The 27,421-nt window shown below is 40.6% G+C and overlaps 1 protein-coding gene across 1 annotated transcript; it reads right to left on the bottom strand.

The window, feature by feature from the left end:
* Positions 1 to 27,317, bottom strand: micu3a (mitochondrial calcium uptake family, member 3a). Its single transcript, XM_079463247.1, has 15 exons — positions 26,974 to 27,317; positions 25,252 to 25,399; positions 24,241 to 24,272; positions 18,151 to 18,229; positions 14,846 to 14,893; positions 13,027 to 13,109; positions 12,849 to 12,920; positions 10,931 to 10,972; positions 8,931 to 9,026; positions 5,908 to 6,002; positions 5,508 to 5,679; positions 2,794 to 2,902; positions 2,540 to 2,697; positions 2,007 to 2,075; positions 1 to 1,147 (listed from the first exon to the last, which is right to left on the bottom strand). Exons 1-14 carry the CDS (start codon positions 27,238 to 27,240, stop codon positions 2,007 to 2,009), a joined length of 1,470 nt encoding a protein of 489 aa, XP_079319373.1. The 5' UTR covers positions 27,241 to 27,317; the 3' UTR covers positions 1 to 1,147.
* Between the last annotated feature and the right edge of the window lie 104 nt (positions 27,318 to 27,421).

A 27,421-nucleotide genomic window follows, 5' to 3' on the forward strand; every position in this document is an offset into this window, starting at 1 on the left:
CACCACCTGTAGTACATCTTGTTTATTTCGTTATAAACTCATGCTGTTTATTGCTTTGGATGACGTGGTAGACAATCTTGTACAATCTTTGTGCGGTCATGACATTTCATAATCAAACCACATTAAATAATCTGTGAGAGAAGTTATAATCGATTAAGGCAATTCTCATCATGTTACATTAGCTACAATATTACATTTCAGGTTGCTATCAATACACACTATCAAAATGTTCCTTTTACACAGTACAATTCGTACACATCCGTGTACATTAAACTACATAAAAATATTAATATTAAATACATTAGTAATCATAATGCATATGTGACCCTGGACAACAAAACCAGTTTTATGGGTCAATTTTTCGAAATTGAGATTTTTACATTAACTGAAAGCTGAATAGTTAAGCTTTTTATTGATATATGGGTTGTTAAGATGGGATAATATCTGGTGGAGATACAAGAGTGTAAAACTCTGGAAGTAAAGTGTGCAAAAAAATCTAAATATTGAGAAAATGGCCTTTGAAGTTGTTAATCAGAGGCACTGTAGCAGGCCATCCACTCACAAAAATAACGTTTTTATATATTTTGGGTTGAAAATGTACAAAATATCTTTATGGAACATGATCTTTACTTAATATCCCAATGATTTTTGGCATAAAAGAAAAATCTATAATTTTGACCCACACTAAAAATGTTTCTGTGCTACTTAAGACTGGTTTTGTGATCCAGGGTCGCATATATTTGTGAAAAAAGGATGAAAACATCATGAACCCATACTACTAAATAGGTCTTAATAAAAAAATAATAAATATGATCTCTATCGTTGCCTGGGCAAATATGTGCAACTAAAGCATACAAAAATCTTGTAGCAATTGCAATTCATTCATAAGGCAGATATATCATCCCCTACAGGTTGCATGCAAACAAGAATATATGATTATAGAAGAATTAAAGTAGAAAGAGAGCAAACATGCAGAGCTATCCCGTTACTAGAGCATGCAGCGCAGAGCGATGATTTCAGGAACACAATCTCCCCATGTTTCAAGATCAGAAGAAGATGAGGTAGCTCCAATGACAGATATGCCTTCTCTAGAAACCTTTTCTGATATGTTTCTTTCTGAGAAGGAAAAGCCACATCTTTCATTCACCTAGTGCAAAGAGAAAGGGTATGGACTTCATTAGAAATATTTTTCCAAATAATCACATGAAGAGAGTAAAACACTAAATAACAGACATGCAACAAATTATTTTCGATTGTGTGGATGATGATATCAGTTGGATTGGATGGCAGACATTTATGGACGTTTTTTTCCCTAATGACATGAACAAACATTACTGCGCATGCGCACTTTGTGACCCCAACTGAACTTCCAGTACACTTTCACAAACAATAGAGAACCTGTAGATTATTTATAATAGTTTAGAAACTGTTACTTGGCCAAACTCGTCTCTCCAATATTTTGAATTTAGACTCCAATACCAAGCGCAGCCGCTTAGATGTCAGTGTACCATACGGTTTGTTTAAATGCGACCGAACTACAGGACCCATTCAACAAATTGTTTTTAAAATAAAATGAACATACAACAAAATCATTTATTTAATAACAGTAAAATAATAATATAAATGAATATTCACATAAATTAAGTCAAATATAAATAGTTATTAGACACTAGCCAAATACAAACCGGAAGTTAACTGGGGGTAATGCGCGCGCGCGTCCAATTAAATGGTATATATTTGGCCCAAACTTAACTTTGAATTAATAACTGTTAAGTTGTTTTAATTTAGTATAATCAATATACACTAAAATAATAATCAGTGTTAAATCTGATTCTGCCAATATCCAAATAATAATGATTTATTATTATAATTTACTACTTTTTTGTCCTAACTATTTAGGGCAATTATAAATGTATTCAAGAGGAGACAGTTATATATGTCAAACAAAAATATACAGTAGTATATGAGTTGGGTTGGGTGATGCGTAAAGTTTATTTTAGGGTTACTTATCTGCCAGCCAGTTCCTTTTTCAGACATGACCTAAAGGAAGTGAAGCGCTCTACAGTCCTGAAGTTCTGCAGGTAGAGAAATATTAATTAAAAAAGGCACAAAAGTGAATAAGATTAGATTGTACTCTTCATCACTGCACTGGAAATTTCAAGCTGTGACAATCAGCAATGTGACTATTTGTGACTAATGTAAATTATTTGCAGCTATTATTTTATAATTATTTTATTATAATATTTTTTACATTTTTACAAAACTACATCAATTGAAAAATATTTTAAGTATAAAAATGTATTGCTTCATGTGTGAAATAAACACTGCACTGGACTCTGCACTGGACAATTGCAACCATTCAAAGAGTTCTGAAGCTGTCTTGACACTGAATTTAAGAGGTCATTTCAAAGATCAACACTAGGTGTCACTGTAGTTCCAAGATTTTTGCCCTGCCTCAGCCACTTTCCGTCTACACATCAGTATTATAAAACATTTTTTACCTGGTCCCTTTAAAAGTTATGTTATAAATCACATTCACCCTGCCTCCACGATGCAACCGGTCCTTCATGATGCCAATAAACTCCTTGTAACTGAGCTGATCGTCATGATCCACGTCAAAAATCTTGAAGATGGTATTGACCAAGTGACGAGTCAGTTTCAGGCCTGTGGCTACATACACGGCCCGAGCAAACTCATCTGTGCGAGAAAGTGCAGGTGGGAATGAAACATAAAAGATTAAATCAACTGTATACTTAGTATTAAAAATGTCTAAGTAACACATGTTTTATTCACCTTGTCCAATGGAACGACAAGCAAAGTTGTACATCTGCATGGCAATGGCGAAATCCTCTAGGTTGTTAAGGAACTGAAAGAAGGATCTGAACTCCTCAAAGGTGATGCCCTGCAGCAGGAAAACATGAGTGAAAAACAGGAATCTTTATATCAGAGATGTTCAAACTGACAAACAACGGCGCCATCAACCAGGTACATTCAGTTCCAATTTAAGAGATCAGCGCGTGATTTCACATCGCAAAAATACTCATTCCAAATCCTATTTCACACCCAAGCAAATCTGCACCGGACAGGCAAATGCACTGATGGACAAAGAAATCAAAACGACGACATATTCAGAAAGGAATCAGACGCTGTGTCACTCATGCTCGCCTGCAGATGCGTGTTCAGATATCGGCAAACGGTGACACATGCGATGATGAAAGGCATGAGTCATTTAAAAGCACGACGTTGTAAACCTGTCAGCCTGTCTGAATGAGGAGCGAAAACAAACATGAGCTCACGACTGAAATCAAAGAACGATCGACATCAACAAAACACCATTAACCTCTAAAGAACTATTTGAAACCCCATCTCTTCTTGAAACATCAAAACAGTTGTAACAGAGTTGCATTTAACATTGTTACTTCAACGTTTAGTTGGGGGTTATTTCAGGTTTAGGTTCTAGATGGATATTTGTTTGACTATATTGAAGACTTTGCACTCACTCTGCAAAACCATAAACACCATAAAAGCGGGTTGAGGGTCTGTTCCGTGGGAATTCCAGGGGAGGGTAAAGTCATTCTAGCCAAATGTACAAACTGCTAAGGGGCCCCAAAACCTGATACCCTCAACACAAACAGATCCCTCAGATGAAGACTGGGAAAGGGCTAAAAGCGAGCAGTCAGGCATGGAGAAACCTACATCAATTGAGCGTCTATAGAAGGACAGCATGACAATCTGTATTCAAATACTAACGTGGCCCCGAGCATATACACATGTACACACTCCCCCAAGACACCCACACAAATACAGTGGCCCCTTAAGGTATTTGGACATTTAATCCTCACTAATTTCAAGACGTAGATAAAATGTCAATCCAAGCATCTGCAAACAAATGATACGACTACTTTCCTGGGTCAAGTTTCGAAACGGGTTCACACAGGCAGAGTTCATTATTTTAACCATGGACATATGAATGTATTGTCTGATAACTAGAAAGTATACAAATACCACCTTTTTTTATGTGTAAAATAATAGCTTCGCTATTTAACAGCAACATTTTTAGTGTCCAAATATACTTTAGGGAGTCACTGAATTAATACAGTATTTAATTATAACAAAAGTTATAAATGTTCTCAGATGAAATTGATATGTTGAAAATTGTATAAGGCTAACAAAACAAGATCATTACAGCAGGTTGAAAGTAAATGAGAATTTACTTTCTTAAGCATGGTGAAAAGAGAAGAAAAAACTAAAGGTGAACGCATCAGAGATGGCAATACGACGGATCAGCCCCCTCGCAAACAAACCTCTGCTTTCTTCCAGTGTGTGATTAAACAGGGATGACAAAGAAAACACAGGAACTGTTTGTACACTGCTGTAAATCTAAAACCTCCACAGTTTAGTATTTTTTCTACTTATTTCTATATCTCGAAAATTCAATCATGCTATAAAGGGAAATGATGTGCAAAATCGGCATTATAAAATTTGTATTATTGTTACTTATGCTTTTCTATGAATGCCTTTCTATTATTTATGCTTTATTATATTATCTTGTGTTTTTGACTCAAAATATGTTTAAAGTGTGTTTAATGTAAACCAGCAGAAATCCAGTTGATCAACTGATGAATTTCTTTCAATCTTTATAGGGATGCAAAAGTGTAAATAGAACAAATAAACAAAATAGCAACAATCTTACATTTGCTCTACGCTCTACGATACAGCTAACAGTTAGTCAATGGATTGAACAAAACGTCTACAATAGTTATGCATTTATTAAACTTAGTTCATGTTCATTTCAGCATTTGCTAAAACATGTTTAAAATGAAACTATTACTGTTAACATTAGTTAATGCACCAAGAACTAACATAAATAACTGTATCGACATTAACTTTTAAGGATTAATACATGCTAGTCTATGAATATAAAGACCTATGAGTAACCGTTTTGACATTAACTAATACAAACAAGAATAAATAAATGTTAATGTTAGTTAATGCATTTAGTACTGTTAACAAATACAACCTTATTGTTAAGTGTTACCACATCAATATAATTGAGAACTGGGCCTGGGAAAGGCCATTTCCGTTTTACAGCCAAGTGTGAGTTTGACACTCGCTCATTAAATAAACATAAGGCTACAAAGAGGGAAGGCTGTCCACAGGATGAAAGGATTTAGCGGTATTAGTTGAGGAGTGATGAGAACGGAGACTATAAGATTAAACTGCAGTTTACATGGAAGTGTCACACAATGTTCTGCTGAAGGGGCAGTGAAGCATTCAGGAGTAAATGACCCCCAAGGTCTCTCTGTACCTACTTTTAAGGGATGAATTTGTCCCCATCTTCATTGGACTTATATGTTAATACAGTAATATTTTTTAAAGATATCAATTTAAATAGGAAATAGGGGTGACCGTATGACTGGGTGTGTTTGTGTGTGTGGGTAAGGGGTTATTGTCACAGTGGTTCAACTTTAATAACAATTTTGCATAAAGTTGTGGTTACTCATCACCTTTTCGTCAGGTATGCACTGGCGCACGTTCTCCAGATAGCTGCGGATGTCCTCCACGTTGGTGTATCGGAGCAAGATTCGGGCGAAGTCCTCCTCACTGATGGTAGTCATGCCTTTGGAATAGGTCAGGAACTCGATCTCTAACATCTCGGTCTGAATGTTATCCATGAATCTGAATGATGACAAAAACGAGATAATTAAGAAAGCTCAACATAATAACACATTACTCTTACATTTACTGAAAAAGTTGTCATTGGGGCTTGATGTAAGTAATAATTTAGCTTTATTTGAATATATCTGCTTTTTGTTTTATGTTATGACAAAAAATGTCCACAGTGCAGAAAGAGAGTGCCAAAATAAATCTAAACGCAGATTATTGACATGTTTGTAAATGTCTTACCTGTAGAAGTCATCAAACGTTAGCTCCGCCTTTCCCTTCTTGCCAAAGAAGTGCACGAGCAGTGTGGTGTCAACCATCATATTCTCATCGGCATGCTGCGATCGGTGACAGTAAAGAGAGCAAGGATAGAAAGACAAACGATGACAAAACTTCAGCTGTCTCTGAAAAAGAAGGCTTTCAGAGTAGTCTCATAGTGTGCATCCATATACTGTAACTTTTTTCAGAGTTCTGAGCAGACGTGCAGATCATTATACCATCAGAATCGGCACAGTTAAAGGTACAGGACACCCAAAAATGAAAAGCCTGTCCTCAAATGGTCACTTGGGTTAAATACAAAAGTGTAATGTGAATGTCCACAGGGAATATAGGATAACAATATCATTGTATAGAAAAAAGAAGCATTGGTTTCCTTTAGTTTCGCATTCTATGTAACATAGACAACATGACGATGAGTAAAATGTTTTTTTTGGGTGAACTATCCCTTTAACCATTTTAATCAGTTAGTAGAGATTGCATATTAGATTGAAACAGAAGCACAGTCAAGAGCAAGGATACACAAACATGCAAACGGACGTGCCATTTTTGTACATACAAAGAGCCTGAGGCGCTGATGGACAGGACAACAAAAGCACAGACACACAAAGCATTCAGATCACATGCATTTCTGTCAACCTCCACACATGGCATCTGCAACGCAAGATACTGTATGTGAAAGAAATGCACAGATTTGAGCAGTTTCCACCGTTCCTTATGCGGACAGATCGCCTGTGTGTTTAAACACTCGAGATTCAATCGATAAGAGCTGTTCTTTTTTTAGTTGGTCTAAGAAAAAGATGCCAGTCTGTCAGTAGAAAAATACTTTTGCCAGTGGCTTGGCATCCAACAAACTGGGAAGAAGGTGATGCCAGGCTTGGTTAGGCTATTTCTCTCCATGCCTCGTCCCTTTCATGCTGAAACTAGTTAAAACCAGGCATAAACTCCAAACAGAATTTCCCCGGTCGCGAGCCTCTGTGCAATGAAGCGAGCCAGAATGCAATTCCATGCCACTGCTGTACCTTTAGATTATAATCCTATCCACGGAGATAGAACCAGAGAAAAGTTTTAAAGAAAGAAAGAATATTTCTGTTTCATGAGCCACATCCTCTTTGGCTCACATACATGTCGCAAATGTACTCACAAAGAATAAAACAAAAACTGTACATGGATGTAAAACTGCTCTGAGATTTTCAATGGTTTATGTGAAAATTGGAGTGGTCTCATAATATTTTTCTGCGCATGCTGTTATCGTATTTCACAATATCGTCATCAATCTGCTGGAAGTGACATCACAACGCAGCGGTTACAGGAAACCATTACGGTGAGGTCATCATCACACGTAACACCTCAGCGACGCCCACAACGTGTCTTAGACACCTCCTGAGGCGTTTTACTCTTTGATCTAAAAACGGTGGTTAAAACAGTGATTACCGCTGTCGAAGATGAGTAACCCGAATCACACTTACACACAAGCAAACATGCACCCCTCTCAAACACATGATGTCTGGTACCCTGCAGTTGTCAGCTCAGACAAACAGCCCCGTCTAGTTGCTGTGTCATCTGAGGAAGCCGTGCTGAAATTACCCTCTCATTGTGAGTAACAGACTGAGTAAATACAGGGCATACGCACACAACACTCAACAATCATTAAAATACAGCTTCCTACAGATTAAACCTTTGTATAGCCCTCTATTAGCTATTACAACGCAAACACATCAGGAGGAATAGAAGCACTCTGAACCGGTGGACAAACAAAGGTCTTGAGATTGCCACTCTCTATGTGTGAATTTGTACAATCCGGGAGATGAATGGCGGGCAGTATTCGAAATTGGGACAGTTAGACACAAACAACCGCACACGCAAAATCAACATGACAACACATTGATATCATAAGGCTGAATACATCAAAACAACAACTGTCACATTCTTCACAAGTATCTCTGTCCTGTTTACTAGGAGAAATATCTAATACATTTAAAAAAATAAATCTGAAAGGCAATCTAAAATGTTTTTTTTCTTGAAATAAACACCAATAAATAAATACAAATAAACAAATAATAATAAAATAAATATAATCGTATTAATCTTTTATAGTTTAGTTTACGACGTAAAATGATGCATCTGGTAGATTATTCTGTCCAAAGTGACTTTAAAGTTTACATTTAACAATTTAATTTGTTTCAGTATGACATGCTTTTGCCTCAGCGATGTTCGGTTTAGGGGTGTCAGGCCTTCATTCTTCCATTTTTGTTTAAAATAATCCTTCATTTCGTACAGTTCACATCCAACAAATTCATATGAAATCGCAACCTACATTTTCCTGTGAGGTCAGTTCTAGAAACTCGTTCAGTCACTTCACATCAAAAATAGGCTCAAGGGATAGTTCACGCAAAAATGAAGATTCTGTCATCATTTACTCACCCTCTCGTCATTTTCAGCCTGTATGACTTCCTTTCTTCCGCAGAACACCAGAGAAGATATTTTGAAGAAAGCTGGAATCTGAACAGAGCTTGAACCCCTTCACATGCAAGTCAATGGGCGCAGGTAACCAACATTCTTCAACATATCTTCCTTTGTGTTTTGCGGAAGAAAGAAAGTCATACAGGTTTGAACGGACAAGAGGGTGAGTACATTTTCCTTTTTGGGTGAACTATCGCTTTGATTTACGTAAAACAGTTTGATATTTTTACAGGTAAACAAGACACAGAAACTCCTTTATATTTTTTTGCAGTAAAACAAACCAATGTCTCAGTCAACAATTGATGTCCAACGGATGGATTAAAAATAGGGATGAACCTGATTTATAAACGCCAATAAGATGATTTAATTCTGCTATAAAATGACAAGTAGCATTTGGTTATTTCGGATGAGGGGTTGGGATGCTAGAACAAAAGGGCTAACATGTAAGTTTTCCAGGTTAGTGATTTGAGTGGGGACAAATAAAAACAATGGGATGAGTTTAGGAGGACAGAGGGCTTCGGCTGTACCTCTGCTAGGTCAGAAAAGAGGGCTTGGCTCGCGCCACGTCTCAGCATGTCCCAGTAGCTCCTGGGCACAAACTCCTGATTCTCTTTTTTTAGCACCTGCAGAGGAGTTGGCATGAGAAGGAAAGTTGTTATAATATTAGTCTCTGTAGAAACGTTTGGAAAGAGAATGTGTTGCATAGCCTCCCAGTTCTTGCTCTTGTACGACGGACTTCAGTGTTGTCTACACAAAACTAAATGAATATTTTGGAAAAGTTTGATTGAAGTTAGACAGTTGATGTTAGCCACATGCTAAGTGTATGTGGTTACATGATGGGGGGGGATTGATCATTAAAAAATGAATTATTAGTCATTATTAGTCATTTCTGGGGGATTTGCTTTGATCAAAATATAACAGTTACAGTGATACGACAGTGAGACACATTGCATATCAGTTGTGAACTTGAAATCTCAACACATGAGTGTTTAAGGGATAAAAACCTAAAAATTGTCTTGGGCAAACACAATATTTTAACTGACTCACAAACGTTGAGAATGAATGCATAATATAACCCTACATGTGGGGTCTCATTACTATATTATGGCCCATCATCATGTTGTGGGAGGCTGAGAGGCTGAAAGTGACACATCAGGTGTGACAAGCAGACAGAGATTTCTAATATAACATGCATACACACAGACTGGTAAATACATGAATTTCAGTCAGTCAGACAATGGCCTGTGTTAAACTTATCTACTGTCACTCTCTTTATTGCTAATAAAGAATAAATTTGTCTTAACATCAAAGAACCAGGAAATAAGACCACCAGCTCAGGAGGGCTTTCATCGGAAACTCTTGTTCTGTAGTTGCATGTAGTTTTATGAGTTGAGTGTGTGAGATACTTGCAAGAGAATGTTTGTGTCTTTCCAGATGGAAAATGTTAATCCTCATTAGACTTAATGGAATTTTTAATGCAGTTGTTTGAAAAATCCTGAACAAAGAACATACATAAAAATAGATACCAAATGAGACAACTGTTCACAAAAAGTACAGGAGAATAGTGTTATAAATCTGAATGTGGTTGAATGACAATGAGTGAACCGCTTCAGAAAACGTAAACAACGCTGGTCCTACACTGCATAACTACAAAACTACAGATTATAACCAACAGAACATTTAGAACTGAATTAAAATGTTAAACGAATATCTTTTAGATATCATTTTATATGTTAGACTTAAAAAATGAAATAAAAAAATGAAACCATCAAGTGCTTCTGGAACATTTTAAGATTGTTTTGAAAAACATATACTGCCCTACAAAGGCAAAGTGCAGCAACTATACATTTGGTCAAAATTAGGATATGGTTTGAAATGGGCTTTGTAACATCTGTTCTGTCTTTCGACCAGTCTCTTGGTTACATTTTGTCTCATTTCAGAGAAAAAAAGAGTGTCAAAAAAAGTTGCAATGACTGGCTGCAATGACTGGCTGGTGTGAAAACTTTGAATGCATTTTTATTTCAGTGTTTGTGTAGTTACTACACTTTGCCTTTGTGGGGCAGATGTTTTTTATTTGCGCTCTAATTGAGAAATGTAATTATCCTTCAGGTATGTATGTGTGTGTGTGTGTGTGTGTGTGTGAGAGAGAGAGAGAGAGAGAGAGAGAGAGAATCAGCAATTACACGTATAGCAAGTGTATTTGAAAGACTCCTGAGCTGGCTCAATAGAAAACACATTTGCACCAACAACTCCGCCCACTCCTACCCGGGCATCCTCTTTTTAACCTACTAATGAAGTTTGTATCTGACATGTTGCGGTTAAAGAAATAAATCAATAAGAATCAAATTAGACTGATTGTGGCCAAACTTCACTGTGCTCTCTGACCTCTGAGGTGCACACCACCTCCCACCACATTTTCATTCAGTCATCTGTAGAGCTCTCTCATTCTCCCATCCTTCCTCCCATGATTTTAAGATTCACACAGAGGTTATAGTTCACAGGTCGGAGGGCAACGGGTGATACATACGCTGTTTACAGGGGCAACCTGATATCCATAGAGCTGCATACTCTACACAGAGACGAGAGGAGAGATCAGAGCATGCGGGAGAGAGGAGGAAGCAGAAAGTGACATAAGTAGAGATGGATAAACACGTCAAACATGCAAAGAGCAGAAAGTGGTTTAACCACAGGACAGTTGACACACTTTCAAGGTTCAAAGAGGGCTGACAAAATTCTCTCGGACAGCCCTTGATAAACTGGACACGTAAATGAGATAAGAGGGTTTATTCAACAAACACAAGAAAAAGTAAGTCTGGCGGAGGTGCGCAGTGATTGGCCAATAGAACCCAGTTGTTTCCAAAAAGGAGTTTGAATTTTAAGCACCTCACGTAAAACTAGAACTTTACATTTTTTAAAGATAACACAAGCGGTCCTTGCTCACGTAAAATTCTTAGCCACTGTGCTTGGGTGGTTACCAGGGTGTTGCTTTGTGTTTGCTAAGGCATTCTGACTGGTCATAGCTAACCGTATATATGTGGTTGCTAAAGTTTTATGGTGATTGCAGGGTGTTACTATGTTGTTGTTAAGGAATTATGAATGAGTTTAGCATTATGATGCATGATTGCTAAAGCATTTGAGTGGTTTCTAGGGTGTCCCCTCGAGAAGCCTAAGATCTTGTGATCAGAATCTTTTTTTAATTTCACATTCTAGACTCAAGCGTAGAGGTGACCGTGACTTATTATTTCTTGGGTCTCGCCTTTGGAGCGACTTGCCAGTAGAGATCAGAATGGCCCCTACCCTGCCTATTTTTAAGGTTTTTTTTTCAAAAACAATTTGTTTTCTTTATTTTTGCCCATTGTATTTCCTATCAGTGTTTGATCTTTTTGGTGTAGTATTTGTATTCCTGTGTTTTATCTTTATGGTGGCAGTTTTGTATTCCTAATTTGATGATGCTGTCTTTTATGGTAAAGCACTTTGGTCAGCCTTGTGGCTGTTGTAAATGTGCTATATAAATAAACTCGAAACTGTTTGGGTGGTTGCTAGGGTGTTGCTAAGGCATTCCGGGTCGTTAAAGATATCTCATATGTGGATGCTTGTATGTTTGAATGATTGCTAGGGTGTTGCTAAGCCTTTCTGAGTCAAATGCTTGGGTGTTTTGGGTGATCGCTAGAGTGTTGTTTTCTCAAAAGAGCCCACTCCCAAGTCCATGATATTCTAGCTCTGGTCCCTCATTGAAAAAACGTTGAACATGTTTCACATGTAAAATTAAAAACAACTGTTTACAAACAGGGAGGTTTGATCAAACCTTTAAACCAAGTATGAGCAAGCATCACTTGTTGTCATACCAAATACTATATTCATATTTTACCATCTCTTACCAAATACAGTTGTCTGTATAGTTTACTATAGTTTTATACTGTAAATAAACTATCTCCCTTTTTTCAAAGATTTCTGTTTCTCAAGAATATAAAAAATGACTATACAGTATATGTAGAAATGGCACCAATGTCAATTAAGGACAGAACAAGAACGTGATAGACTTGGGGATTGTTTAGAAAGGTGCAAAACTAAAACAGAAGAAAATGAATATTGGGAGTGACATCACTTTTGTGAAATGGTGTTATAAATACAGGTGGTTGTCCTAAATTTCAAATATGAGTGAAATGGATTTTCAAAAACATACAAAGAAGTTATTTCTACATGACGTAAAATCCTATCACAAATACATTAACCTTGCTAAATTTGCTGATCAAATTATATTATCGTTCTGTCACCTGACAAACAACCAAACTAATTAGAGTTTATTTTCTGAAAGCAAATATTAGACATATAATAAAAAATATACACTGTACAAAACGTCTGCAGTCGACGCTCACTCACAAAGATGACAGTTGATCACATTGTAAGCAAAGTTCCTGAAATGGATTGCTCTAGTTCGTTCTTACCAGCTGAGCAGATTTCTCTGCATCTCCTTTCCTGCCTTTCTTCTCATTTTTCTTTCGGAAGATTTCTTGCAGCTACTTGCAAAAAACAAGGAACAAGTGAACTGAGGAAATGCTGGTGAGTAATGAAACTTAAGATGATTGTTTAAAAACAAGACTGTAGATCAGGTTATCTACTCACCACAAGAAACTCGCGCTTATCCACCATCTGGTTGTCGTCTGCGTCAAACATGTTGAAGGCGATCTTAAAGCCTGCATGAGGCTCTGAAGAAAAGATGTGACAAGATTATTCATGTTTATTATTACTTTTAATTATTGTATGCCAGTTTAACACGCACAGTAAGCCATTTGCAGGTTGATTTCCCTCACAAAATGTAAACAATGGCTCAAAACACGAAAAATTACACTTAAAAAGCAACATCTGTTCCGCCAATGGAATGACATTTGGGGTGCAGTAGTCTGTTTGTTTGGCCATAGAGGACCAAGGGGTGCAAAGTCATGTACAAATTAACTTGTGTAAAATTGATAAGTTCATATGATGATGCATATGCTGGCTAAACAACCATTATACATTCTACCACTAGGTAGCAAAATCAGAGGCGTGATCAGAGGTGAGTCGTGTATTTGTAAGAACCTGTTATCACCACAAGAACTTGCGATGCCCTTTTCACTTCACCACTTTTCCTTTCATCACACTCTTGTGTTGTTTTTGAACCCTACGAGAAGCCGCGTGTCTTCAGTCTGTTATGTTTCCCAAGCAACAGCAGAGCACACTTCTGTTCAGACCTAAAGACATGTCCGCAGCTAAAGCTCAGGCAGATAGTTGCCAGCCATGCAGTCACGATCTATTGCAAATTGCTACCGTCCTTCTGAAACCTTCTATCTTCATATTCTTTTCTGCCATAAATCATATTATTAGTCACCCTTTATGTGTCTCACTGGGTTTTGCTAACATCTAACCAAGAAAAGTATTGAAAAGTGCTTGTCAACACAGTATTTAATCATTAAAGAGTACAGTGATTCTTAACTGCTTGGAAAACAGCAAATTTGCTTACACGTTATTACACACTGTTATTTCTCATAGATATCAATAAGATTAAATTGAGAACACATGGCAAAAATACTATATCATTATTATACAAATATTAAATGTTTCAAAATATTCTGTCAGATAATAAATTGTTTATTATATGCTCTAAGCCAAGGGCCAAAACCACCGTAAAGATACTGTGTTTGTCAATGGCTGAGATTTGGTTGCACACAACAATCTGGTTCACTCCAATTTTTTTAACTCCTACTGTTTGTGTTTTATTATATACTTTTATTTCTCCTAAGCTATTTTGAAATACTGACACATGACCTATGAGACATAACTGAGATCTCTGTTAAACTGATGGTTCACCCCAAAAATGAAAATTCATTTGCTCACCCTCTTGTCATTTCAAACCTGTATGACTTTCTTTCTTTAACACAAAAGAAGATATTTCGAAGAATGGTGGTAACCGACCAGCGGCATTACCCATTCACTTCTATTATATGGAGGCAAAAGCAATTCAAGTGTATGGGTACCGCCGTTGTTCGGTTTCAAAATACCTCCTTTAGTGTTCTGCAAAAGAAAGAAAGTCATACAGGTTTGAAATGACAAGAGGGTGAGCAAATCATGACAGAATATTTAAACTACCCCTTTAAAAGCACGATTCTGTTCAACAAAATATGCTGTATCTTTCTGGATGTCTGTAAAACAGTGAAACCAACGTGGGTTGGTTGTGAAACTTTTTCATAGAAAATGGGAGACTTTTTCGTGGGGGGTGAGATTCTGGGTGGGCCTTGTCTGAACGAACCCCATTCAAGACGTAAAACATCCACGCACCAGAGCATAGTGATTCATGTTTAAAATAGGATATATCCACAGACAGCAGATCTAAAACGAGAGCGGAGAGGAAGAATAAAGCGGGAGAAGAATGAAAAGCTGAAGATGAAGAGATAAAGGTCATACTCACTTGTCAGAATGCACAGCAGAAAGAGATACTCCGTGTAAGCGATGATGCCTGGAAAAGGATATCAAAGGGTCACATCCATTCTCCTAATGTACAGTAACACACTAACAACCCACAAATGGCCCTTTTTTAATCTCTCGTTTTTCTTTTTACTCTTTGTCTAAACTGAAAACTCTGTAGGCGGCTCATCTGAAGGTCGGATTAAAATGTTTACTCATTTTCAAAGCCAGGGGCCTCCAGAGATAGATGGAGTCACGGACCCTTTTCCCTTCTCCTGCTCCAAAAAAAGAGAAGAAGACAAGTAATCCCCCCCTTTCATGCTGATAACATCTAAAAAGGTGCCTCTCGGCTGAAGCGTCCGTCTGCATTTAGCCAACGTTTGGCCCACACACTGGAGCTGAAGCCTTTGACACTGTAAGTGACCACCATGGAGACAGAGGCTGCGTTCAAAGGCTCCTGTTTGGATAAGGGTGCTCCAGAAGCATCCGTCAGGTCTGGGAGATGTGCCCCATTTAGACAGCGAACTGTCCCTGCTTTTGTTCCACTCGTGAGAAAGAAGCTGAGTGAAGCGCTGGAGTAAAAGAGGAGACGAGAGGGAGCAAAAGTCCAAAGAATGACACAAAGAGAGGTGGGCTGTCGGAAAGATGGAGGTTCTGTTATGTAAAGGCGACGGGGGAGGACTGGGAGAAGGGATACGTTTTCCTGCACCTCCATTGAAAGTGTTCCTCTCCACAGCTTCTGTGTGAAGGGGGACATGAAGACAGTAGCAGACACAGAGATAGTTCAGGGTGAGTGGACAGAGTGTTCCGGGACAGTGCCCGCGCGCCTTCGGGAGGCAAACCTGACACTGAAAATTCAACCCAACACCCGGTCTCACACACTCACTCATGCAATACAGATGCATTCAGAGGCCGCTAAGCAAAACGACTTGGAACAATTACAGTCAATAAACGCAAGAAACTCCTATTGTGACAAGCCCATATTATTTTCTTTCTATGAGATCATGGAACGAATGTCAAAGGGGCTTCTTTTAGACAAGGAAAGTGGGTGTGAGTGTCAAATATTTATTGTTGTGCTAATCTTGCTTATGTCCAATAATGCAGGGTTCAAAATGACAATCTACATGTTTACGCTGATGACTGAAGTTAAATTTTTGCGTGAACTATACCTCCAAGAACCACTGGAAAATCTGTGGCTCCAGTTAAATAGGTCACGTGATCATTTATATGAATAAAGATTCATTCTCCTGTGTTGGCTTAAGCTGTCATGTTAAATGTCTTTGTATTGAAAGATTAGTATTGTTTAGATGTATACAAATAATTCCCATCCTTACCTTTCTCTTTATTCTAAAACATTATTTGTTGTGAGAAGAAATTAAAAATATTTGCATCATCGTTCTTGAAAACAAATGGCGCAATTCTGAGTTCTATAGGGCCAAAAATAGATTGAGGGCATGTCACACCTGCCAATGTTGGCATCTGCCTATTTTGCTTTAACCTAGTTAACTTCCACTAAGTTACAGACAAATTAGAGTAGGGTACCACATAAAAACAGCGCATGGCAAAGGCTATTTTGCAGTAAAGTTCCATTTTTTAAAGGGACAGTTCACCCAAAAACAAAAATTCTGTCTTCATTTACTCACCCTTGAGTTGTTCCAAACCTGTATACATTTCTTTGTTCAGATGAACACTGCGACATTTATTTGGGTGAACTGTCCCTTTAACTAATGCTTATAAATGAGATCCTATTGTAAAGAGTTAAAACATTTTCTTTAAAGTGTGCATGTTATTAAATAAAGGTAAAATCGGTCGGAGCCGTCACCCTAGCGGTTATGTGCTCCGACATATAGTGCTGTTGCGCTCTGGGCGACCCGAGTTTGAGTCCCGGCTCAAGGTCCTTTCCTGACCCCACCCCCCCTCTCTTTCCCACTTCACTTCCTGTCCTCTCTACAAAAATAGCTGTCCAAATAAAAGGCAAAATACCCAAAAATAAAATCTAAAAAAAAATAAACAAAATTGTAAAATCGTACCAAATAGTTATTTGCTCAAATAAATAACTGGGACTTAAACTCAACAATTAATTATTGGTGTAAAGTCTTGCTATTATTTTCAAAGTCATACTGAAGTCCATCCTGCAGCACATTAAAAAACCCAACGCAACTTTTGAACTTCCCAATCCTCCTTCAAGTTCTTCACTGAACCTTCCCTCGTGTTGGATGGCTCTTAGAAACCGCTCCTTAGAGACCCAAGCGCATCCACGGATCTTGTTAGCAAAGCTTCCTCAATTAACATCAGCATGCTATCATTACCACAGTTTGAGATCAGACACTGCGTCGAGCCCCTCACTCGCATCTTCTGAAAGCATGCCTCCACATCAGCGAAACCAGCTAGATAATGTACCGCCGCCAATTTGAGGGTGATGATTTGCAAAACTGTAATTACTATGAGGAAGTGTAAAATTCAGAGGGTTTATTTTTAGCGTCTTGCCGGAGTGTACGTATGAGGGTGGAGTGTGTGTGTATAATTATCACCGCTGGGAATTAGCTTGTGGTGTGAGTGGGTGATGTTACGGAAGCCACAAGCAAATACTTTAATTGCGGCTGTGCACTTTTTTATTTCATTTCATTTAAAACTGTTTTCTTAAGAGTTGTAATTCTGCTCCGTATTTGGGTCTTTATCTTCGTTTCGGTAAGCAGACATGTGCGTTTGCCTGGAGAATTTATGTTTCACTGGTCCCAGTGAGAGAAGCAGAGAGAGGACTTGGAAACAGTAAGAGAGGAAGAGAGAGGGAGGTAGAGAGAGGTCGGGAGTGAGTGGAGTTATATTTAGAGGTGATCACAGGAAGTAAAAGCCTAAGGCACAGGCTTCACTGGTGCTCGACTGGTACCCACAGAGAGAGAGAGAGAGAGAGAGAGAGAGAGAGAGAGAGAGAGAGAGAGAGAGAGAGAGAGAGAGAGAGAGAGAGAGAGAGAGAGAGAGAGAGAGAGAGAGAGAGAGGCCAGAGCCCAAGGGCAGAACACAAGTAAGGAAGGAAGGAAGATTCACAATCAACTCTTCAGGAAACTGGGTATAAAGGTGTGGTCTAGATTTTATAAGCATGATTTTATACGGTAGCCACAAATATGCCAAAAAGCGTTTTGATTTTGTCTCTAACATAAACATGAATGACACATCAACATCTGACCCTCAAATTACTTTTGTTTTTCTTGAATATTCAGTTGTATAAAAGCTAAATGGGTGTGAAATGCTGTTTCATATGTCAATCTGTTGGCCTTACAAATTATTAGGAATAATGACCACACAACTCACCTCGTTCACGAAGGTTTCGGAACAGCTTGGACGACCCTTTCCACACGGGTGGCGTGTCAGACAAGATCTTTTCCAGCTCCTAGAAAGATTAATATGATAGCATACAATTAAAGGGACAGTTCAGCCCAAAATAAAATTTATGTCATCATTTACTCACCCTCGAATTGTTCTTGAACTTCTTTATTTGGAAGAATACCAAGAAAGATATTTGGAAGAATGCTTGTGACCACACAGGTTTTGGCCACCATTGACTTACCAAAAATTACAATAGTTAAAAGTGTTCCAGAAGAGTTTCCTAAATTCTTCTTAATATCTTATTTTGTGTTCAACAGAACAAAGACATTTATAAAGGACCTTTTCCTACTATGGTAGTGTTATGAGGTACGAAACAGAAGACCCAAGAGCGAGGTAGGTACAATCCAGAGACTTTAATGTACAACCAAAAATGCCAGACTCAATAGTTGTGCAAAAATAGAACAGAAATGCTCTCCCGAGGAGGTCAGGAACAAAACAGGAAAAAATAACACAAAAATAATCCGTATGTCTCCGGGAACAATTCCCCTAGATGACAGAGTAATCCACACGGCTCGGGGAGATAGAACAGAGTCCAGTGAACTGACCGATCTCAACAGGTCGCTGGAGGCAGGGTACACAAGGCAAGACAGCTCTAAAAAACAAGACAGGGTAAATCTAAAGCCAGCAGACACGATCTAACTCACAAAATAATCCGACAAGAAACAGAAGGAACAAACGCTAGAAGTAGACAGACTAATTAAGACAAGACGAGAAACAGGTGTCACAGCAAGACAGCGCGAGCGCTGATTGTGACGAGCGACAGGTGAAAACAGGGTTAACGTGTATCAAAGAAAGATGAAGAATAACTCAGTATAAATGTGTGTGTAAAGGGGTAAATGAGAGCGAGAGTGTAAAGGAAGAGATAAGGAGGATACCCAGATCCTGACAGTACCCCTTCCTCAACAAGCGCCCCAAGGCGCTGCAGAGGAGGGAGTCTGGCGAGACCGATAGAAGTCCTCAATGAGGGAGCGGTCCAAGACGTCCCGGGCCGGAATCCACCGCCTCTCCTCAGGCCCGTAGCCCTCCCAGTCCACTAGAAATTGGTGGCCACGCCCCCGTGGGCGAACCCCGAGAAGTTTACGAACCCTGTAAATAGAGCCCACCTCATCGAGAGGTGGGGGGGGGAGGGTAGGACGGGGGGGCGCGCGAATGACAGGCTTAAGACAAGAAACATGAAACACAGGGTGTATCCGACGTAGCTGACCAAACAACTTGAGCTTGACAGCAGCCGGACTAAGGACCTTAATAATGGAAAAGGGACCGACAAAACGAGGCATAAGCTTACGTGAACCCTCTCGTATGGGCAGGTTACGGGTGGACAGCCACACCCTCTGACCACAGACATATTTGGGGGCTCTCCTCCGATGGCGGTTAGCAACCTTACAAGTACGAGCTCTAGTACGGCACAACGCAGATCTCACCCTTCTCCAGGTACGCTTACACCTCTGAACAAAAGCTTGAACAGAGGGAACGGAAGTCTCAGGGTCCTGCGACGAAAAGAGAGGAGGTTGGTAACCGAGACAACTCTCAAATGGGGAGAGACCGGTGGCGGACGAGGGTAAAGAATTGTGGGCATATTCCGCCCAGGAGAGTTGATCAACCCACGACGCCGGGGTCTGAGACGTCAAACTGCGCAACATGCGACTGAGAATCTGGTTGGTCCGTTCAGCCTGCCCATTAGTCTGGGGATGAAATCCTGAAGACAAACTGGGGGATGCCCCAATCAGTCGACAGAACTCCCTCCAAAACTGAGAGGCAAACTGGGGACCTCTGTCGGACACAATGTCCGACGGAAGACCATGAATCTTAAATACATGGTCGACCATGATCTGGGCGGTCTCTCGGGCGGATGGCAACTTGGTTAGCGGGATAAAACGGGCGGCCTTAGAAAAGCGGTCTACAACGGTGAGGATGACTGTGTTACCGGCAGACAATGGCAACCCTGTAACAAAATCTAAAGCAATGTGTGACCACGGACGTGACGGTATGGGAAGTGGTCTGAGGAGACCCGCAGGCGGAGCGTTACTCGACTTAGTCTGGGCACAGACAGAACAGGAAGCTACAAACCGACGAATGTCCTGCTTACTAGTGGGCCACCAAAATCTGCGGCGAATAGCGGCCACCGTACCCCTAACCCCGGGGTGTGCGACTAATTTCAAAGCATGACCCCACTGGAGAACCGCCGCACGAGCACTCTCGGGAACAAACAACCTCCCTTTCGGCGCCGGAGGGGGTCTGACTGCACGCGATAGAGCTTTCTTGACAGTCTGTTCGACTCCCCAGACGGCCGCTCCGACCACGCAATGCTGAGGCACAATAGCCTCCCTGGTCGAAGCGTCCTCTGCGGAGTCGAACAGACGCGAAAGGGCATCAGGCTTGAGATTCTTAGAACCTGGTCTGAACGAAATCGAAAAATCAAAACGACCAAAAAATAAGGCCCAACGGGCCTGTCGAGCGTTCAGTCTCTTGGCGGAACGAATATATTCGAGGTTACGGTGGTCTGTCCAAACAATGAATGGAACACTGGCCCCCTCTAACCAGTGTCGCCATTCTCCCAGAGCCAACCGAATAGCTAGAAGCTCTCGATTACCGACATCATAATTTCGTTCGGCCGGTGAAAGGCGGTGCGAAAAAAAAGCGCACGGGTGAATCTTGTTGTCAAGAGGGGAACGCTGTGACAAAATAGCCCCAACCCCAACGTCGGAAGCATCAACCTCGACCACAAACTGTCCCTTAGGATCGGGCGTGATAAGGATGGGCGCGGAGGTGAACAACCTCTTAAGTCTATCGAAAGCCTCCTGTGCCATCTCTGACCAAACAAACCCAGACTTCGTCGACGTAAGGGCGGACAGGGGAGCGGCCACCTGGCTGAAATTACGAATAAACCGTCTGTAAAAGTTAGCGAAGCCTAAAAAGCGCTGAAGGGCGACGCGAGACTCGGGAACAGGCCACTCGAGGACCGCCCGTACCTTCTCGGGGTCCATACTGATGCCCTCAGTAGAGACCACCGAGCCCAGAAAAGTCACAGAACTAGAATGAAAAACACACTTCTCAGACTTGACAAAAAGACGATTCTCGAGTAAACGCTGCAAAACTCGACGGACATGTTGGACGTGTACCTCGAGAGAAGGAGAGAAAATTAGGATGTCGTCTAGGTAAACAAATAAGAAGACGTTTAACATGTCACGTAGGACGTCGTTGACCAGTGACTGAAAAACAGCAGGGGCGTTGGCTAAACCGAAAGGAAGGACACGGTATTCAAAATGACCGACAGGGGTGTTAAACGCGGTCTTCCATTCGTCCCCCTGCCTAATGCGAACAAGATGGTACGCGTTACGCAAGTCCAACTTTGTGAAGAATCTAGCTCCCTGTAAAACCTCGAAAGCTGAAGACATAAGGGGCAAGGGATAGCGGTTCTTGACCGTTATGTCGTTCAAACCTCGATAATCGATACAGGGTCTCAATGAGCCATCTTTCTTCTTCACAAAGAAGAACCCCGCACCGGCAGGAGAGGAAGATGGAGCAATGATCCCAGCCTGTAGCGACTCCGTAAGATACTTCTCTAAAGCCTCTCGTTCAGGAGCAGAAAGAGAGTATAATCTACCGCGGGGAGGCGTGGCACCCGGAAGGAGATCAATGGAACAGTCATAGGGCCGATGAGGCGGGAGGGACACCGCCCGGGCACGACTGAAGACCGCCCGCAAATCGTGGTACTCCTCCGGGACTCCGGACAGATCACCAGGTTCTTCCTGAAACACAGAGGCAGAAGGCACGACAGGAATGGCAGAAACTAAACAATTAACATGACATGAGAGATTCCAAGACAAAATAGTACTCCTGACCCAGTCAATCTGAGGGTTATGTTGGACAAGCCAAGGATGCCCTAAAACAATAGGACAATAGGGAGATCGAAAAATAAGAAAAGAAATAGTCTCTTGGTGGTTTCCCGACACGGTCAGACTCACCGGACTGGTGACACAGCGGACCTCCGCAAGGACCTTACCATCCAAGGAATAGACAGTGGAACCACCCTCCAAATCCACCAGAGGGATGTTATGCTCTCGAGCCCACTCCACATCCATGAAGTTCCCCTCGGCTCCAGAGTCGATCAACGCAGAGCAAGAGATGGAACAACCAGCCCAACGGATGGTAACAGGCAATGTGGTGCGAGACCTTGAAGGAGAGGATGTTACAGCCGCGCTCGCCAGTACTCCTCTGTCTACCGGCGAGCATTGGCTTTTACCGGACAGGAAACAGCAAAATGTCCAGCCGCACCACAGTAAAGGCACAGTCTGTTGGATAAACGGCGTTGTTTCTCACCAGGCTGGAGGCGGATGCCACCCAACTGCATGGGTTCGGGCTCAGACACAGAAGTAGACGGCAGGAGGGGCTCACGAGGTGTGGTGGAAACTCTACGAACCCGTCGTCGCTGATCAAAGCATCGATCCAGGCGAATAGCCAGCTCGATAAGTGGGTCTAGCTCAGCTGGTGATCCCCGAGCGTAAATCTCCTCCTTTAATTCCACATTCAGACCCTCCAAAAAGCGAGCAACTAAAGCTGGTTCATTCCATTCGCAGGTGGTGGAAAGTGTGCGGAATTCTATGGCGAAGTCGGCCACCGATCTTCCTCCTTGGCGAATAGTAGTCAGCATGCGAGAAGCCTCACGTCCAAAAACAGACTGGTCAAAAACCTTGATCATCTCCTCTCTAAAACGATCGAAACTGCTGCAACAGGAGCTGCCTGCCTGCCACAGGGAGGTACCCCACTCACGAGCACGCCCGGACAGAAGGGAAATGACATAGGCGATGCGGGCGCGATCCTCAGCATAGGTCTGTGGTTGCAGAGAAAAAGTAACCTCACACTGAGTCAAAAAGGCTCTGCACTCTGTCGGTTCCCCAGAGTAACACGGAGGGTTATTAATGCGGGGTTCGGGAAGAGCAGGACGAGAAGAGACCACTGAAGGCTCAGACTGTGCGTGAAGAAGACGCACAGACAGATCATTAACCTGAGCCACCAACCCCTCAACAACTCGTCTTGCTGCTGCTAATTCCTCCTCGTGCCGACCCAGCAGGACACCTTGTACCTCCACCGCAGAGCGAATCGATTCCTCCCTCGCTGGATCCATCGTGGTCGGATTATTCTGTTATGAGGTACGAAACAGAAGACCCAAGAGCGAGGTAGGTACAATCCAGAGACTTTAATGTACAACCAAAAATGCCAGACTCAATAGTTGTGCAAAAATAGAACAGAAATGCTCTCCCGAGGAGGTCAGGAACAAAACAGGAAAAAATAACACAAAAATAATCCGTATGTCTCCGGGAACAATTCCCCTAGATGACAGAGTAATCCACACGGCTCGGGGAGATAGAACAGAGTCCAGTGAACTGACCGATCTCAACAGGTCGCTGGAGGCAGGGTACACAAGGCAAGACAGCTCTAAAAAACAAGACAGGGTAAATCTAAAGCCAGCAGACACGATCTAACTCACAAAATAATCCGACAAGAAACAGAAGGAACAAACGCTAGAAGTAGACAGACTAATTAAGACAAGACGAGAAACAGGTGTCACAGCAAGACAGCGCGAGCGCTGATTGTGACGAGCGACAGGTGAAAACAGGGTTAACGTGTATCAAAGAAAGATGAAGAATAACTCAGTATAAATGTGTGTGTAAAGGGGTAAATGAGAGCGAGAGTGTAAAGGAAGAGATAAGGAGGATACCCAGATCCTGACAGGTAGCCAACGGGGTCCAATAACTTTCTGGTTTCTAGCATTCTTCCAAACACTGTATATTTCTCTGTGTTCACCAATTTATACAGATTGGGACAACTTGAGGGGGAGTAAATGAAGACAGAATTTTCATTTTAAATATACAAAAATGATTTGCCAAGCTAATAGCAACAAACAAAACTGCACACCGTCACCTTAAAATGATACACAATTTACCTTATAATAAAACTATCAACTCAGAATAACATTAGCAACAGATTCACAAAAGGAAAAGATTCACATCAGACCTGTTTAGTGAGTGACCTCCAGGGTTTCTTGTCTAAGTGTAAAGGAACAAAGGGACATCGAGGGACAGATAAAGAGAAAAGAAACATCAAGTGGGTGGGCGGTGAGATAACATCAGAATGGGGGTCCCATACCAATATGTGACTTTGGACAACAAAAAATTCTTGCCTTGTCTGTAAATTTATTTTATAAATTTATTTGTACAAAATATCGTCATGGAACATGATCTGTACTTAATTTCCACGTGATTTTTGGCATAAAATAAAAAATTATAATTTTGACCCATACAATGTATTTTTGGCTTTTACAAAAAAAATTCCGTGCTACCTAAGATTGGTTTTGTGGTCCAGGGTCACATATGTTCTCTATGGCATGAGAACACAGTCACACAAATCATGCCGTGTGCCAGTAGACCCTTTTAAGGTATAACAGCACATCAGACAAAGCAACAAAACTGCTAACAAGCTGTTTGGATAGACAGGATTTTAGTCATCATTGCATATAATGTTGCTTGCTCTGTAAAATATTAAGACATCTATTGTGTCATATCCACTTCAAAGCAATAGACATGTAATCCAGCAAACAAATAATCACTAAGGTGGATATGTTGTACCGCTTTGATATGCAAAGATACAATAATGAGTTTTGATGTCATCCATTTATTAGATCATGGATTTACAACAATCCGCTATTTTGTCCAAGAATCTTGCAATCTACTGCTATTCCCACTTTGATTTTAATTAAATGTATATAATATTTAAATAACTATATTATATTTGGGACATTTCTGTGAATTCTTCTTAAAACGCAAATAAAATATTGTTTAGACAAAATTAAAGCCACAATACGGAAGAATTTTGTTGTGAAATATCCAAAAATCACTTGCACAGTGTGATATATTTAATGCAGTTGTGTATAAAAACAAATCTTAAAATTAGAGCAACTGCTACGTGAACACAGGTCTGCATTCTAAAGAGGATTATTCTATATTGACACTTCATAGGTGTACTCACGGCGAGGCTCACTCATGATGACCGACTCAATGAAGTTCTGAGGAGTCATGTACAGCTGCCCATCATACTCCACTGAGCTGAAGAGACGGAAGCGATGCTCATGAGATGACATGTAGACATCACCTTCATCAAAATCAAACGCATGTGCCTGAAAAATAAATCACGAACAGTCAACAACATAACAACAAAACATAACAGGGGTCAGGGGTCAGCTGTGGCCTGGTGGTTAGAGAGTTGGGCTTGTGATCAGAAGGTTGAAGGTTCTAATCTCAGGGCCAGCAGGTCATGACTGAAGTGCCCTTGAGCAAGGCACCTTACCCCTGATTGCTCTGCAGTAATGTGTCACTGTAAAAAAACTACTTGTAAGTCGCTTTGGATAAAAGCGTCTGCCAAATGAATAAATGTAAATGTAAATGTACATAACAACAACATTCATTTTGCTTAAGTTCTAGTTTTCAAAGTCAGTTTGCTCATCATCTCTGCACAGAAGCTGCTTTTCTCAATTTAGGATAAATGGATAACATCTCTGAAGGACATCAAAAGGCGATGGGGCAATTTGCCTTTTTGTTGTCATTAATTGTTGCAGTTTTGTCACTGGTACAGTGTTGCCATGTGGTAAAGACTGTACAAAAGACAATACAGTGTGACATTAAAACAGTTATTTTCACATCAGAACATATGATAAATCACACAGTATTGAACAACTTCACAGGGAATTTTTTGCAAATTGTTATCTGGTTACCGAAACTTTGGCATTACACAAAATACTTTCTAAATTGAATATATTTGTACGACATGACAAAAACACATTCTGAGAGAACAGGAAGGTGGCTGAGAGTTAAAACATGAAGTGAGATTTTTTTTTACTTTTAATTAGATTTCTTTGTCAATAACATTAACTAAAAATAACACAGAGCCTAAATGTGTTAATGTGTTGTCAAAAACATCAAAGCATCAATATCAAAAACATGAATACAAAGAGTAATCAATAAACTTCAATCGAAATTGAGAGTTCAATGACTAATAATTAGAAATGATTATTGTTTTCTTTGATTGTATGTGTTTCTATAGTTTAAATGCAAGACTTTGAAAAAACATACAGTGCATTTACATGAATATACTGTTTTATCTCCATAAACTACATAGTCAAAGAGGAACATTAGAAAATGTTTCCTTTAGTGTGACAAAATGCACACATGCATTACATTTAACATTTAGGCTAAACATTTAGTCACTAAGTGGAAAAGTCTAACCAGGGACCCAGGGAAACCAAACATAAGCATGCATGTGCCAACATTTTTTTTATATGCAAATACCAAGGAATTCTGTTTTTTGACAGCTAAACGTTGAACGGTATAGGCTACTGTTTGACATACCACTATAACAAAGTACATAAAGTGCACAGCTCTTTAACCCAAGCGTAACAGCAGATATCTGATGTGAGACAGTGAACGTCATCATTTCAGCACCGTCACTGAGGAAAGCGCCCCTCGATCCTGCAGCATCATCTCTGAAATGCACATCGTCATTGCTGCATGTCTAATACAACATCACGTGGTATTTCACAACACACATGTGTACATGGACATAACACATAACCATACCCAACTGAAAATGTACTCAGTAAAGACTGGCGGTTGCAGTTGCATACATATACTCCTGCCAGGAAAAACTGATCAGCAAGCCGCGTTACGTGGCATTGAGAGTAGTGAACACTCATACCTTCTCTCTTGCGGATACAGCAGGCAGCGAAGGCAGCAGAGCCCGACAGCCAGTTAGGATCATAGGGGTTTTCCTCCCTTTAGGTCTGTTCGTTTCTGAATAATAATAATATGCAATCGCTCCCCCTGCGGCAACGCCTACAGCGACGGCTATTCCTCCGCGTGCGCATCGGTTATCCCTTACCGGAGACCGTAAAGAAGCGTTTGGTGGAGCGGACGAGAGCGACAAACTCCTTAATATGACTCCCAGTCTGCGCATAGCGGCCATTATTGTCGGTGGGACTGAATTTGTGCTAGAGCCGAATTCTCATTCATCGCGAGATGTGCCGCTCTCTCACTGGGATCGCCACAAACAGGCGCGTGCTTGAGAAGTCCAGAAGTCATCCGTGCTTGGATAACGTATGAAGTACACATTATGTGCATTAGAGATGGAATTTTATAGTATTCCA

This window comes from Barbatula barbatula (assembly GCF_947034865.1).
Source record: "Barbatula barbatula genome assembly, chromosome: 8".
Lineage (NCBI taxonomy): Eukaryota > Metazoa > Chordata > Actinopteri > Cypriniformes > Nemacheilidae > Barbatula > Barbatula barbatula.